General features: G+C 39.6%; 3 protein-coding genes across 5 annotated transcripts in view; all 3 read left to right on the top strand.

The window, feature by feature from the left end:
* The window catches only part of LOC147865823 (putative UPF0481 protein At3g02645), a 39,609-nt gene that overhangs the window by 3,329 nt on the left and 19,777 nt on the right, over positions 1 to 16,503 (top strand). For 2 of the 3 annotated variants that reach the window (XM_087316190.1, XM_087316187.1), the window contains one exon: positions 2,895 to 3,173. In XM_087316190.1, coding sequence (XP_087172316.1) covers positions 2,895 to 3,173 — 279 coding nt within the window. Of the gene's footprint in view, positions 1 to 2,894; positions 3,716 to 16,503 lie in introns of those variants that run through there. The other variant, XM_087316188.1, reaches the window with a different exon arrangement.
* LOC147865824 (putative UPF0481 protein At3g02645) lies at positions 44 to 739 on the top strand. Its single transcript, XM_087316192.1, has one exon. It carries the CDS (start codon positions 209 to 211, stop codon positions 674 to 676), a length of 468 nt encoding a protein of 155 aa, XP_087172318.1. The 5' UTR covers positions 44 to 208; the 3' UTR covers positions 677 to 739.
* The window catches only part of LOC147865825 (putative UPF0481 protein At3g02645), an 81,653-nt gene continuing 80,288 nt past the window's right edge, over positions 15,139 to 16,503 (top strand). Inside the window, exon 1 of the mRNA XM_087316185.1 lies at positions 15,139 to 15,253. The gene's annotated coding sequence lies outside the window, so the exon portion shown is untranslated. The remainder of the gene's footprint in view (positions 15,254 to 16,503) is intronic.

The following is a 16,503-nucleotide window of genomic DNA, read 5'->3' on the forward strand; positions in this document are numbered from 1 at the left end:
CCTGAAAATCCTACCAGGCTGCAAAAATATCTAGAAGCTGGTGCTTGATTGCCTTCCGGCAAAGGCATTTGGACCCTCTAAATTCTGCACCTGGTTAAACCAGGGATGGCAAAAGAGGAAGAAGCATGGTGACCGCCTCCAGACGGCATCTGAGCTCTCTAAAGCAGGCATTCGGTTTACAGTTTGTGAAGGTAACATATCGGTGATCATGTATGACAAGAGAAAAAGTCGGCTTTATCTTCCAAGACTTGTGGTGTATGATGGCACAGAGGATGTGTTGAGGAACATTCTTGCACATGAACAAACTTCCAAAGAAGATGAAAAAGGAGGGATGGTTTGTGGATATGCCATGATCATGGACTCACTCATTGACACACAAGAAGATATCGCCATCTTGACTCGGGCCAAAATCTTAGAGAATCACCTGGGGAGCGACGAGAGGTTGGTTCAGATGTGGAATGAGATGTGCATCAACATCTGGGAAGGATCATATCCAAATGAATTTAGAAGCATGATCAAAGACATAATGAAACACTATAGGATCCATTGGCGTGTCTTGTATGTGGAGTTTTGTGCAAAGTTTTGTTCTCGACCATGGTTATGGATGTCGGCCATGGCTGCGGTGATACTCCTTATCCTTTCATTAGTGCAGACAATCTTTACAATTTCAGGTTAAAATATCTTGATCCTGATCCCTTGTTCCAGTAGAGAAGCTCATTGGATGTTAGAATCAAATCTGTTGGATGTCGGCCATGTGCAAAGTTTTGTTCTCAACCATGGTTATGGATGTCGGCCATGGCTGCGGTGATACTCCTTATCCTTTCATTAGTGCAGACAATCTTTACAATTTCAGGTTAAAATATCTTGATCCTGATCCCTTGTTCCAGTAGAGAAGCTCATTGGATGTTAGAATCAAATCTGTTGGATTGATGGCATTGCCAGATTTAAATATCCTAATCCTGAACCCTAGTTCCAATAGAGAAGCTCATTGGATGTTAGAACCAAATCTGTTGGATTGAAGGCATATGAGCTAATTGTAGAATATTATGTGGTATTTTTCTCTAAAATGTATGTTTGACTTGTAGCATACGTCATTTGATTATGAAAAATGCTACTGTTTGTAATCTATCATCACATAATTATCCTTAATGATCAGTCATTCGTCACCAATGAAATCTAAAAGGCATATTGTCATGCGAATATTTATTATCTAACCATAGCATCGCATAGGTGTTCCATAACATCACAACTTTAGATGCTTCAAATAAAAACTATAATCTACATAGAGGAAAGAAAATCACATGGAGTTAACAGTGAAAGAGGTTGTTGTTAATGCATGGATTGCTCAACAGAATCAACTATGATGTTTATTAGAACTTTTAGACCATGATTGCACTCAAAATTTGATGTTGAACATCCTAATCAACCGTTATTAATCCTGTGGGTGAGACCAAGTCCCCACAGTGTAGTCATTCGGAAGTTTACAATACAAATACCTTTTAGTCCAATAGTAAGAATACCACATTACTTTTGAACGTAGTACCACATCATCATAATGCTTCCACACTATTTGAAAAGATGCATTGACCATTTACTAGGATGATACAATGTTTGTGATGTCAAAAATAACATTTTTTGAGAAATAGGAATTATGATTTTAAATATTATGAAGTGAAGAGCCATGAGAACTTGGTGTATGAAATCTTGATTCCCTAATATGAATGTAAAACTTTGTACACAACGGCAAAGAGAAATCAACCACCTCGACCCTACAATGTGTTTACTAACATCTATTACTGCGACGAACAAAGCAGTGGACCCCATGATTTTGGCAAGCCGACAAGTGGGAACCTTCCCATCAAGGATGCCAATTACCTCTTTGTAAAGTGTCATGAATTCATCAATGATAACACAACAATTATGATAATAGTACTATATCATGATCATCATCATGTCATAGTAGACCCACTTGATGAAGATATCTTTGTCTTTGTAACATATTCACTAGTTTTAGTATCCCTCTACCCAGCTACCTTCTTACAAGGTACCCACCTCCTCATGGATAGATAGGTATCATCTCAAACAATGTGAAACTGTAAAGGGGACCTTTTGGATATTTCAAGGTTTTTCCCTTTGTTTTTTCAACAATACAAGATAAGCCACCCCCCATGCAAACAAAGCAACAAAACTTAAGATGTCTCCAAACTCTAAAAACCTAACATATACCAATGAATGGGTCATGATTCATCAACATGATATCTCAGAACTAAATACTACCTAGATTAGGAGTCTCCCATCACCTAGTTTATTGTGTGAAGAAAGTATCAAGTTTGTGCCAAGAAGAAGAAGAAGCAGAAGAAGAGAAAGAAAAAGATGAAGAAAAAGAAGAAGATGGTGATTCATAAGGCCTCCCATGGGAAACATATGACACAACATTTACATCTGTATAGTCCCACCCCTACTATATGCATAAATTCAACATTGAACAACTTAATCAACTCAATCTCAACCCAGAAGAATGGAAAGTCTACATAGAGAAAGACATCAAGAAGGCTGAACACAAATCTACCCTCAAAAAAAGTAAAGTGATTGGGTTTGTTCCACATACACTGTTCGAGGTGAAGCCCCAATCATATTGGCCCTCAATCTTGACCATCGGTCCATTGTATCAAAACCTCGAGCTTTCCCCTATGGATAGATGTAAGGCCCTTTGCGTGAAAAATTCATGGATCGACATCATTGGAATATCAAATGTGGGAGAGATCATGAAAGAACTAATCCCCGGCCCCCATTAACTCAGCAACATCTGTTTCGGCCTCCTTACATACAACATTGAGTCCCTCGGACTTCTGGTTACTGTTAATACCATCTTCATTCTACCGAGCTGCGAAAACCTACTAGTCAAAGTAGATCCTTGCAACTCCCCAACATTCTGAAGGGAAGAAAAAAGAGCAAGAAGAAAGCTTGCCAGCCTTCCGGCCTCCTATCGGCATGTGAGCTCTCGAAAGCCGGCATCCGATTCAAGGCTCATGAAGGTAACACATCGGTGATCAAGTACCACGAGAGAAAATGCTGGCTCAATCTTCCACGGCTTGTTGTGTTTGATGGCACAGAGGATATCCTGAGGAACCTCATTGCACATGAACAAACCTCCAAAGAAGGAGGTGAGGTTTGTGGATATGCCATCATCATGGACTCACTCATCGACACGCAAGAAGATATCGCCATTTTGACTCGGGCCAAAATATTAGAGAACAACCTCGGCTGCGACGAGAGGTTAGTCCAGCTGTGGAATGACATGTGCATCAACATCTCAGAGGAATCATACACAAGGATTTGGGGAAACATGATCAAAGAGATAATGGAACACCACAGGATCCATTGGCATGTCTTGGATGTGGAGTTTCGTGCACAGTTTTGTTCTCAACCATGATTATGGATGTTGGCCATGGCTGTGGTGATACTTCTCATCCTTTCATTATTGCAGACAACCTTTACAATTTTAGGTTAAAATATCCTAATCCTGATCCCTTGTTCTAGTAGAGACACTCCTTGGATGTTAGAATCAAATCTGTTGGATTGATGGCATTGCTAGGTTTAAATATCCTAATCCAGATCCCTTGTTCCAGTAGAAAAGCTCATTGGATGTTAGAACCAACTCTGTTGGATTGAAGGCATATGAGCTAATTGTAGAATATCATGTGGTATTTTCCTCTAAGATGTCTGTTTGTCTTGTAGCATATGCCATTTGATTATGACATATGTTTGTCTTGTACCAATGAATCTAAAAGACACATTCTCACGCGAATAATCTTTAAATCTGTAGCCATGACTTGGCATAGGCATTCAATAACATCACAACTTAAGGGAAGTTAGATAGATACCTGAACCAAAAGTTATAACCTAGATCAAGTCCACAAAATCACAAGGATATGACGACAAAAGAGGTGGATGTTAATGCATGGATTGCCCAACTTTGCTTGCACAAAAAATTTTGATGTTGAAAATCCAAATCAATCTTCATTAATACTCTAGGTGAGAGCAATCCCCCACTGATGCAGAACTTTATAATGTATTATTGTTAGAAAGAAAATTGGAGGTTAGAACTTTGGCTATCCCACGATGTTCCCATTTGAATCTCACAATGCAATATCTTGAACTCCAATAATAAGAGTATGCCATTAATTTAGGACATAAATTTTGAACGTGGTAGCATATCATCATTATGTTGCCATGTGTTGTATGCTCAACATCTAAAACAATATCTTTGAGAAATAGGCGTGAGAATTTTAAAAATAATGAAGTAGGAGCTTCTTGATGCATTTATGTTTCAAGAGCAATGGGAACCTGGTGTATAAAATCTTGATTCCATAATATCAGTGTAAAACTTCCTAGTTAATGGTAAAAGAAATCAACCTTTCATTCATAGGTGAGCACCTTGACCATACATATGTTTCCTTCCATGATACATCTATTAATGCGATGAACAAAGTAATCCTAGCGGACCCCATGATTTTGGCAAGCCAAGAACTCCTAGCCTTCCCATGGAGGATGCGAATTACCTTTTTGTAAAGTCTCATATATCCATCAATGATAAAACTCGAATTATGATAACAATACCATATCATGATCACCATCTCATAGTAGACCCACCCGATCACAACATATTTGTCTTTATAACATATCCCCTAGTTTTAGTATTCCTTGGCATAAGGTTGACTAATATCATATTTGGTTCTACTGTCTACACACATCTCTCTACCTCGCTACCTACTTATAAGCTACTTACCTACTCATAAAGAGTTAGTTACACTTTAAGAGTTAGTTACACTTTATTATTGTCCTTGCAAATATGACCTAGGGTATCATCTCAAATAAAGTGAAACCATAAAGTAAACCTTTTGCATATTTCAACGTTTTCCCCTTTGTTTTTCAGTTATACTTGATCCATGGGGTGCCATACACCTCATATACACCTCCAATCTCTAAAAACCCAATAGATACCAATGAATGGTTCATGAATCATCAACATTATATCTCAGAACCAAATACTACTTAGATTAGGAGTCTTCCATTCCCTAGTGTGTTGTGCCAAGAAAGTAAAGTACCAAAGTTTGTGTCAACAAGAAGAAGAAAATGATGATGATGATAGAGACAGGGCCAAAACTTGAGACAACTCCAATCTCTAAAAACTGAATAAATACCAATGAATGGTTCATGAATCATCAACATCATATCTCAGAACTAAATGCTACTTAGATTAGGAGTCTTTCATCCCCTAGTGTATTGTGCCAAGAAAGTAAAATACTAAAGTTTGTGTCAACAACAAGGGAAGAAGAAGAAGAAGAAGAAGAAGAAGATGATGACTCATAAGGCCTCCCATAGGAAACAAATGGCACAACATCTACATCCATATTATCCCATCCCTACTATCCATAACTTTCCTATTGCACAACTTCATCAAACCAAACCTTAAGCCAGAAGAATTGAAATACTACATTAAGGCTGAACACAAATGTACGTTCCTAAAACATAAAGTGATCGGGTTTGTCCCTAGGGCATTGTTCGAGGTGAAGCCACACTCATATTGCTCGCAGATCCAAGTTAAAACGTTGAGTCCCTTCAACTTTTGGTCAATGTTGATACTATCTTCATTCACGAATTCTTGATGTTAAAAGAGTGGATACTTGTACACCTTCATCAACAATGAAATTATGAAATCCCAAATATGGAGGGACTTGCTGCTGATAGGCAACCAGATTCCCATGTCATTTCTAAAGAAAATTATAAATATCCCGAAAGAGAAAAAGGAAATGATAAATATCCCAAATGAATTTCTTGACTTCATAGAGAAAGATCTGGACCTGGAATGCTTGAAGCTTTTTATTTCGGACGATCCATTCCTGATGGGCAGGTTTCGTGAATGGGAGGATAATTTTAAACCTCTAGGCTCTAACTTATTAAATTTTATATACATTATAAGTAGAGTGTCCTTTTGATGTATGATTATCAAATTTATTGTAAGTATAATGACCAAAATTATAATATGTATGATGACTAAATTTATGATAGGTATGATGACCAAAATTATAATAAGTATGATAACTAAATTTATGATAAGTATAATGACCAAATTTATGATAATTTTCTCACATAGATTCATAATATGTATGATAATCAATATCTCAAAAAAATGATTTGGTTTGGTTTTGATTTATGATAAACCGGTTTGGTTTGGTTCTAAAATTTTCGTAAACAGTTTGGTTTGGTTTCAAGGCCAAGAAACCGAACCGGGCCCATTGCTATGATATAGCTCCACTGCCCAGGGAGAAGACGAATCCCGATGTTGACCGCTTGTCAGCTTTATAGCCAACCCAATCGACATTGGTGTACCCCTCAAGTCGAATCGGTGTGACTAATTTGTAGTGAATGCCAAAATCCATTGTCCCACTTACATAGCGTAATACTCGCTTAATGTAGTCCAGGTGAGTGTTTCATGGTGTTTGCATAAATTGGCTAAGTAGGCCAGCTGTGTAGTTGAGGTCAGGCCGAGTAATAGTGAGATGGCAAAGGCTTCCAACTAGCTAACGATAGAGAGGTGGATCACACTCTTTTGTGCCAGAATTGGCATCAAGCCTTAGATTTTGATCAAGAGGGGTAATGATGGGCTTACACTCTATTATCCCAAACTTGTAATTTAGAAGATTGAGAATATAGTGAGATTGGGACTCCGAATTACTTCTATTCCTAGAAAGTAATGGAGTTCCTTCATGTCTTTCATTTCGGATCGGCTAGAGAGACTCTGCTTTTTTATATGATCGATATCTGCTAAACGCTCTCCTCCAATAACCAAGTCATCCACATATATTATGATAAATACTTGTCTTTTGGAGTCACTCTAGATGAACAACTAGTTGTGGGACTTGGACATTTTGAAGCTGATTTGTTGAAGATAATGGGTTATCTTCGAATGCCATGCTCTCGGTGCCTGCTTGAGACTGTAGAGAGGCCTTTTGAGTCAGCAAAGAATCGTCAGATGCGCACTCAACTCGAATACGAGTGGTTGTACCATTTACACCTCCTCTTCTAACTCGTTTTGGAGAAAGGCATTCTTCACGTCCATTTGGTGGAGGCGCACCCTTTGGTTGTTGCAAGCATGATCATGGTTCGAATGGTTGTCATCTTTCTTATCGTGGCAAAGGTCTCTTCATAATCGACCCCATGCGTTTATGCATAGCCCTTTGCCACAAGCCAGGCCTTATACCGATTGACGGTGCCGTTGGCATTGTGCTTCACCTTGAATATCCACCGACACCCCATTTCTATCAAGAGAGAGAGAGAGAGAGAGAGAGAGAGAGAGAGAGAGAGAGAGAGAGTGAGTGATTTCGGCAAATTTTTCGATTGGGTTAGATTGATCTGAGTCGACTATGTACAAGGATGCTGATTCGTCGAATACAACATCCCTACTCACTTGTACCTTCTTAATAGAGGGATTGAAGCACTTATACCCTTTTTGTTCGAGCAAGTACCCCACAAGGATACATTTTTGCGATTTAGGATCAAGCTTCTCCCACTTCTCGTTGGGAATATGTACATACGTGATCGAGCTGAATATCATGATGTGGGATAGGTTCGGCTTCTTTCCATATAACTTCGCATGGGGGGTGACATCATGCACTCTAGATGTTGTGCACCAATTCATTAGATAGATGGCTGTGTTCGCCACTTCAGCCCAATATGATTTCGGCAAATTTTTCTAATTCATCATTGCTCTTGCCACCTCCAATATGTGCCGATTTTTCCTTTTGGCTACTCCATTTTGTTGAGGTGTGTGTTGGAAAGAAAACTCCCTCCGAATTCCTTCTTGTCGGAGGTATGTTGTGAAGGCGTCTGAGAAATACTCTTTGCCTTCGTTTGATCAAAGGCATTGGACATGCTGACCAGTTGCCTTTTTGACTTCGTTTTTGAATTATTGGAAGTCACGCGAGAACACTGAACTCTTTTGCCGCATTAGGAATATCTAGGTGTGCCTGGAGAAGTCATCGATGAATGTTACATAGTAACGACAACCACCGAATGTTGCCGTTTGGGCTCGTCCCCATACATATGAATGTATTACATACAGGATCCCTTTACTCACGTTTCTCTCTTTCGGGAATGGTTGACGATGTTGTTTATCGAATTGGTAGGCTTCGCATACACCCGTAATCTCCTTGTTCGTAGAGTTGGGAGTCTGATGATGACTCCTTTCAACTGTATTCCTTTGAGCTTTTGGAGATTAATATGGCCATTTCTTTTGTGTCATAGCTCTATGCCAACATCGGCTTTTTGGCCCTTGGCAAACATCGCTGATTTCATCTTGTGAGAATCGAGGATGAACATTCGGCCTTTTGTTTATCTGCGAGCGATAATTCGGCCTTCCATTTCGATGAAGCATCCTTTGTCGTTGAAGCAAACATGCATGCCTTGTTCCACAATTTGGCCGACCGAGACCAGATTCTTTGTTATCGTTGGAACATGCAAGACATTCTTGATGTAGGTTTGGTTGTCCTCTTCTCCGAAAGGGACATTATCGATATGCTGAATAGGGTGAGTGGTGTCATCCCCTATTTCCACATAGCCAGGTTTTAGTTCTTGAAACCAATCTTTATGATATGTCATGTGATTGGATGCAGCCAAGTCGATAAACCATACATTTTCTAAGTTGGAGGTGCTTGGTAGGCACAATGCCGTCATCGAATTCGCTTTATTCCACATCATGAACATTTCTCCACGATCGCCGTAGTCGAAATTTGAGGCGTAGTTGGTGAGTTGTCGGCTTGTGAAGATTGATAATCATTCACTTTTCTTTTTCAGATACTCTGCCTCGTCGTGGCTGAATTTGCCACAGTATCCGCATTGGGTGGAGTTCTTTTGTCGGCTAGGTCCGGCATGATTCCTCCCCCTTCTTCCAAACGTTCCACCTCGCGTGTTTGAAACATCCTACCGGTAATAGAAGTTTTTGGTGTCTTGTTTATCAAACATCCTTAGTCAAAAACCCCTCCTTTTTCTTTTTCTCCTCTTCTTATTCTATACACTACATCAAAATGCTCAATTTTGGTATCGTATGTTACATGTGACATCTTCAGTATCTCCCTACCTACTTGATTATCTCTTTATATATGATTGGGTAGCTAGATAGGTAGATTTATTATTGTGCTTGCAAATGTGACCTATGTGTTTGCGGGTGAGAATTGTCTAGAAGTATTTGGCCAAATGATAAAAAGTCATGGTCATTTCAAGAAATACTAAAAAGGCGTTGGGGTACTTCAAGGTGTTTGTCTCTTTTTAGTCACACACCACACACATGGGGTACCCCACACCCCACACCTCACATGCAAACAAAGAACAATTTGAAGAGTTGTTTGAACTCTTCAGCCCTAATATAGACCCACGAAACGTTCATGAATGATCTAACATATCTAAGAATTATCTACTAGCTAAAGAAAACTCCATTCACAAACAATATTCTGCGAAGAAAATAGTGAGTTTGTGTAACAAGAGGAGAAGAAGAAGAAGAAGAAGCAAATGGCACAACATCTACACCCATATTATCCCATCCCAACTATCCATAACTTTCCCATTGAGCAACTTCATCAAACCAACCTCAACCCAAAAGAATGGGAAAACTACATGGAGAAAGAGATCGAGAAGGCTGAACACAAATTTACGTTTCAAAAACATAAAGTGATCGGGTTTGTTCCGCGTGCACTATTCGAGGTGAAGCCACAATCATATTGCCCACGGATTCTGACCATCGGCCCTTTGTATCAAAACCTTGAGCCTTCCCCTATGGATAGATACAAGGCCCTATGTGTGAAGAAATTCATGGAAAGACATCAGATATTAAACGTGGGAGTGATCATTGAAGAACTCATCCCCGACTCCCATGAACTCAGCAACATCTATTTCGGCCTCCCGACTTACAAGTTTGAGTCCATGAGACTTCTGGTCGCTGTTGATACCGTCTTAATTCACGAATTCTTGCTGTTCTTGAGGGAGGATTACCCTCACTCCCAAGATAAGAAGAAGAGTGCGTACTTGTACACCTTCATCAGCAATGAAATTACGTTATCCCAAATATGGAGGGACTTACTGCTGGTAGGCAACCAGATTCCCATGTCATTCCTAAAGAAAATTATAAACATCCCAGAGGAATTAGCCGACTTCACAGAGAATGATCTCCTGAAATGCTTGGGTTATTTTGTTTGGGTAAACGATCCATTCCTCATGGGCAGGTCGCATGAAACAAATCCAACGCAAGGAGGCAAAAATCTTCTTAACTGTCAGCATCTACTCGATTGCCTATATGTTTCGTGCACAGAAGGATCATCGCAACATTCTCCGGAGTTGCAAAAATCTACACAGCTGCGAAAATCTAATGAGCCCCAAAAATCTACGGAGCCGGTAAAAACTATGGAGGTGCAAATATCTACGAAGCCAGAAAAATCTATAAATCGAAGTAGATGCTTGCAACTCACGAACATTCTACTAGGGGGATGGAAAAAGAGGAAAATGTACACTGCCAGCCTCCCCAAGACAACTGGACACTCTAAACCGGGCACCAGTTCCAACTGGGGATGGAAAAAGAGGAACAATCACGGTGGCCGCCTCCAGCCAGCATCTGAGCTCATTAAAGGTGGCATCCGATTCAAGGCTTGTGAAGGTAACACATCGGTGATCAAGTATCGCAAGAGCAAAAGTTGGCTCTATCTTCCACGGCTTGTTGTGTATGATGGCACAGAGGATATCTTGAGGAACCTCATTGCTCATGAACAAACCTCCAAAGAAGGAGGTGAGGTTTGTGGATATGCCATGATCATGGACTCACTCATTGACACGCAAGAAGATGTCGCCATCTTGACTCACGCCAAAGTATTAGAGAACCACCTGGGGAGCGACGAGAGGTTAGTCCAGATGTGGAATGACCTGTGCATCAACACCTCGGAGGGATCGAATCCTATAAAATTTGAAGGAATCATCAACGAGATAATGGAAGACCATAGGATCCATTGGCATGTCTTGTATGTGGAGTTTCGTGCACAGTTTTGCTCTCGGCCATGGTTATGGATGATACTTCTCATCCTTGCATTATTGCAGACAATCTATACATTGTTAGATTTTTATTGAAATATCCTAATCCTAATCCCTTGTTCCAACGGAGAAGCTAATTGGATATTAGAACCAAATCCCTTGCATATGGAGAAACTCATTGTACAATATTATGTGGTATTTTCCTCTTATTCTAGAATTCTTTTATCTATGTTTATTGTAGTTTTTTTTTTATCTTTCTTTTCGATGATTGGGTACACATCCCGTTTCCTTGTAACCAATTGTCTCATGGGCCAAATTCTGTCTTCAAAGACATTAATATATCTTTCTTTCTTAGATGTATGTTTACCTTATAGCTTATGTCATTTGATTATGAAAAACACTGTTGTTTTTAATTCATCATCACATTATTATTCTTAATGATTAGTCATGCATTACCAATGAATCTAAAAGACATTATCACACGAATAATATTTTCTGTAGCCATAACATGGCATAGACATTCAATAACATCCCAACTTTAGGGGATGTTAGATAGATACTTCAACTAAAAATTATAACCTAGATTGATTATAGAAAATGACAAGGAGATGACCACAAAAGAGATGGACGTTAATGTATGCATATCTCAACAGGCTCCACGATGATATTTATTAGAACTTTTAGACCATGATTGCACACAAAAGTTGATGTTGAACATCCTAATGAACCTTCATTAATGTTGTAGGTAAGAACAATCCCCAACTGATGTAGTTATAATCTGTTATTGTTAGAAAGTAAATTGGATCTTCTTGATGCATTTTTGTTTCAAGAGCCATGGGAACTTGGTGTATAAAATCTTGATTCCGTAATAAGAATGTAAAACATTCTACTTTATGGCAAAAGAAATCAAATTTTCATTCATAGGTGAGCACCTTGACCATATATATGTATACTTACATGGTACATACATTAATGCGATGAACAAAGTAATCCCAATGGACCCCATGATTTTGGCAAGCCAACAACTCCTAACCTTCCCATCGAGGATGCCTGTTACCTTTTGTAAAGTCTCATAAATCTGTTAACAATAACACTGTAATTATGATAACAATACCATATCATGATCTCATCAATGATAATCTCATAGTAGACCCAACAGATCATGACATATTTGTCTTTATAACAATATCCACAAGTTTTAGTATCATTTGGCATAAGGTTGACTAACATGATTTTTGGTTCTACGTGCGTCCTTGTACGTAGCTACCTACTTACTAGCTAGTTACCTATTGATAAAGAGATAGGTAGACTTTATTATTGTCCTCGCAAATATGACCCCAGGGCATCATCTCATGTAAAGTGAAAACATGAAGAAAACCTTTTGCATATTTCAACGTTTACCCCTTTGTTTCCTAGTCATACTAGGTCCACGGGGTTACATACACCTCATATGCAAAGAAAGGGGCAAAACTTGAAACAACTCCAAACTCTAAGAACCCAATAAATACCAATGGATGGCTCATGAATCACCAACATCATATCTCAAAACTAAATACTACCTAGATTAGGAGTCTTCCATCGCCTAGTGTATGGTGTCAAGAAAGTAAAGTGGACATGAAGAAGGCTGAACACAAATCTACCCTCAAAAAAAGTAAAGTGATTGGGTTTGTTCCACATACACTGTTCGAGGTGAAGCCCCAATCATATTGGCCCTCAATCTTGACCATCGGTCCATTGTATCAAAACCTCGAGCTTTCCCCTATGGATAGATGTAAGGCCCTTTGCGTGAAAAATTCATGGATCGACATCATTGGAATATCAAATGTGGGAGAGATCATGAAAGAACTAATCCCCGGCCCCCATTAACTCAGCAACATCTGTTTCGGCCTCCTTACATACAACATTGAGTCCCTCGGACTTCTGGTTACTGTTAATACCATCTTCATTCTACCGAGCTGCGAAAACCTACTAGTCAAAGTAGATCCTTGCAACTCCCCAACATTCTGAAGGGAAGAAAAAAGAGCAACAAGAAAGCTTGCCAGCCTTCCGGCCTCCTATCGGCATGTGAGCTCTCGAAAGCCGGCATCCGATTCAAGGCTCATGAAGGTAACACATCGGTGATCAAGTACCACGAGAGAAAATGCTGGCTCAATCTTCCACGGCTTGTTGTGTTTGATGGCACAGAGGATATCCTGAGGAACCTCATTGCACATGAACAAACCTCCAAAGAAGGAGGTGAGGTTTGTGGATATGCCATGATCATGGACTCACTCATCGACACGCAAGAAGATATCGCCTTCTTGACTCGGGCCAAAATATTAGAGAACAACCTCGGCTGCGACGAGAGGTTAGTCCAGCTGTGGAATGACATGTGCATCAACATCTCAGAGGAATCATACACAAGGATTTGGGGAAACATGATCAAAGAGATAATGGAACACCACAGGATCCATTGGCATGTCTTGGATGTGGAGTTTCGTGCACAGTTTTGTTCTCAACCATGGTTATGGATGTCGGTCATGGCTATGGTGATACTTCTCATCCTTTCATTATTGCAGACAACCTTTACAAATTTAGGTTAAAATATCCTAATCCTGATCCCTTGTTCTAGTAGAGACACTCCTTGGATGTTAGAATCAAATCTGTTGGATTGATGGCATTGCTAGGTTTAAATATCCTAATCCAGATCCCTTGTTCCAGTAGAAAAGCTCATTGGATGATAGAACCAACTCTGTTGGATTGAAGGCATATGAGCTAATTGTAGAATATCATGTGGTATTTTCCTCTAAGATGTCTGTTTGTCTTGTAGCATATGCCATTTGATTATGACATATGTTTGTCTTGTACCAATGAATCTAAAAGACACATTCTCACGCGAATAATCTTTAAATCTGTAGCCATGACTTGGCATAGGCATTCAATAACATCACAACTTAAGGGAAGTTAGATAGATACCTGAACCAAAAATTATAACCTAGATCAAGTCAACAAAATCACAAGGATATGACAACATAAGAGGTGGATGTTAATGCATGGATTGCCCAACTTTGCTTGCACAAATTTTTTTGATGTTGAACATCCAAATCAATCTTCATTAATACTGTAGGTGAGAGCAATTCCCCACTGATGCAGAACTTTATAATGTATTATTGTTAGAAAGAAAATTGGAGGTTAGAACTTTGGCTATCCCACGATGTTCCCATTTGAATCTCACAATGCAATATCTTGAACTCCAATAATAAGAGTATGCCATTAATTTAGGACATAAATTTTGAACGTGGTAGCATATCATCATTATGTTGCCATGTGTTGTATGCCTAACATCTAAAACAATATCTTTGAGAAATAGGCGTGAGAATTTTAAAAATAATGAAGTAGGAGCTTCTTGATGCATTTTTGTTTCAAGAGCAATGGGAACCTGGTGTATAAAATCTTGATTCCATTATATCAGTGTAAAACTTCCTAGTTAATGGTAAAAGAAATCAACCTTTCATTCATAGGTGAGCACCTTGACCATACATATGTTTCCTTCCATGATACATCTATTAATGCTAACAACGCGATGAACAAAGTAATCCCAGCGGACCCCATGATTTTGGCAAGCCAAGAACTCCTAGCCTTCCCATGGAGGATGCAAATTACCTTTTTGTAAAGTCTCATATATCCATCAATGATAAAACTCGAATTATGATAACAATACCATATCATGATCACCATCTCATAGTAGACCCACCCGATCACAACATATTTGTCTTTATAACATATCCCCTAGTTTTAGTATTCCTTGGCATAAGGTTGACTAATATCATATTTGGTTCTACTGTCTACACACATCTCTCTACCTCGCTACCTACTTATAAGCTACTTACCTACTCATAAAGAGTTAGTTACACTTTATTATTGTCCTTGCAAATATGACCTAGGGTATCATCTCAAATAAAGTGAAACCATAAAGTAAACCTTTTGCATATTTCAACGTTTTCCCCTTTGTTTTCCGGTTATACTTGATCCATGGGGTGCCATACACCTCATATACACCTCCAATCTCTAAAAACCCAATAGATACCAATGAATGGTTCATGAATCATCAACATCATATCTCAGAACTAAATACTACTTAGATTAGGAGTCTTCCATTCCCTAGTGTGTTCTGCCAAGAAAGTAAAGTACCAAAGTTTGTGTCAACAAGAAGAAGAAAATGATGATGATGATGATGAAGAAGAAAATGATGATGATGATAGAGACAGGGCCAAAACTTGAGACAACTCCAATCTCTAAAAACTGAATAAATACCAATGAATGGTTCATGAATCATCAACATCATATCTCAGAACTAAATTCTACTTAGATTAGGAGTCTTTCATCCCCTAGTGTATTGTGCCAAGAAAGTAAAGTACTAAAGTTTGTGTCAACAACAAGGGAAGAAGAAGAAGAAGAAGAAGAAGATGATGATGATGACTCATAAGGCCTCCCATGGGAAACAAATGGCACAACATCTACATCCATATTATCCCATCCCTACAATCCATAACTTCCCCATTGAGCAACCTCATCAAACCAACCTCAACATAGAAGAATGGAAAAACTACATGAAGGTAGAGATCGAGAAGGTCGAACACAAATCTACGTTCGAAAAACATAAACTGATCGGGTTTGTCCCATGTGCACTGTTCGAGGTGAAGCCACAATCATATTGCCCGCGGATCCTGACCATCGGTCCTTTGTATCAAAACCTTGAGCCTTCCCCAATTGATAGATGCAAAGCCCTTTGCGTGAAGGAATTCATGGAAAGGCATAAGATGTGGGATCTCGAAACGCTCATGAAAGATGTTATCCACGAGCCTCCGGAACTTAGGGACATCTATTTCGGCCTTAGCCCGGCTTACAACTTCGATTCCCTGAGACTTCTGGTCACTATTGATACCCTCTTCATTCACGAATTCTTGCTGTTTATGAGCAAGGATTGGCCTGACTCCAAAGATAAGGAGAAGAAGAGTGGGTTCTGGCGGTGGCTGCGGCAAGGGTGTGGCATCTTCACCAGATGGATGTGAAGAACGCCTTCCTTCAAGGAGAGCTTGAAGAAGAAGTCTTTATGACTCAGCCCACCGGATTTCAATCGGAGATGAACAAGTCGGCGGTATGCCGACTGAAGAAGTCGCTTTACGGCTTGAAGCAAGCCCCCGAGCCTGGAACTCGAAGATCACGCACCGGTTGTGTAAGCTGGGGTTTGCTGTCTCTAAGTCAGACTCTTCGTTGTTCATCCGGCAAGGCTCTGACGGTCCGGTATGTATACTCTTGTATGTGGATGATTTAGTCATCACCGGACCGGGTATACTCTTGTATGTGGATGATTTAGTCCCGGAACTGCTGTCGGCACACTCATCGTGCCTCCGTTCCTGCTCTTGCCGACTGCCTCCATTGCGTGCCGAC

This window comes from Azolla caroliniana, unplaced genomic scaffold, assembly GCF_043228905.1.
Source record: "Azolla caroliniana isolate FFs.n. ecotype wild unplaced genomic scaffold, voAzoCaro1.0.p SCAF_3, whole genome shotgun sequence".
NCBI classification, from domain to species: domain Eukaryota; kingdom Viridiplantae; phylum Streptophyta; class Polypodiopsida; order Salviniales; family Salviniaceae; genus Azolla; species Azolla caroliniana.

Excerpts from the sequence above, each read along its gene's own strand:
- LOC147865824 (XM_087316192.1), top strand. The coding sequence starts at position 209 with ATGTATGACAAGAGAAAAAGTCGGCTTTATCTTCCAAGACTTGTGGTG.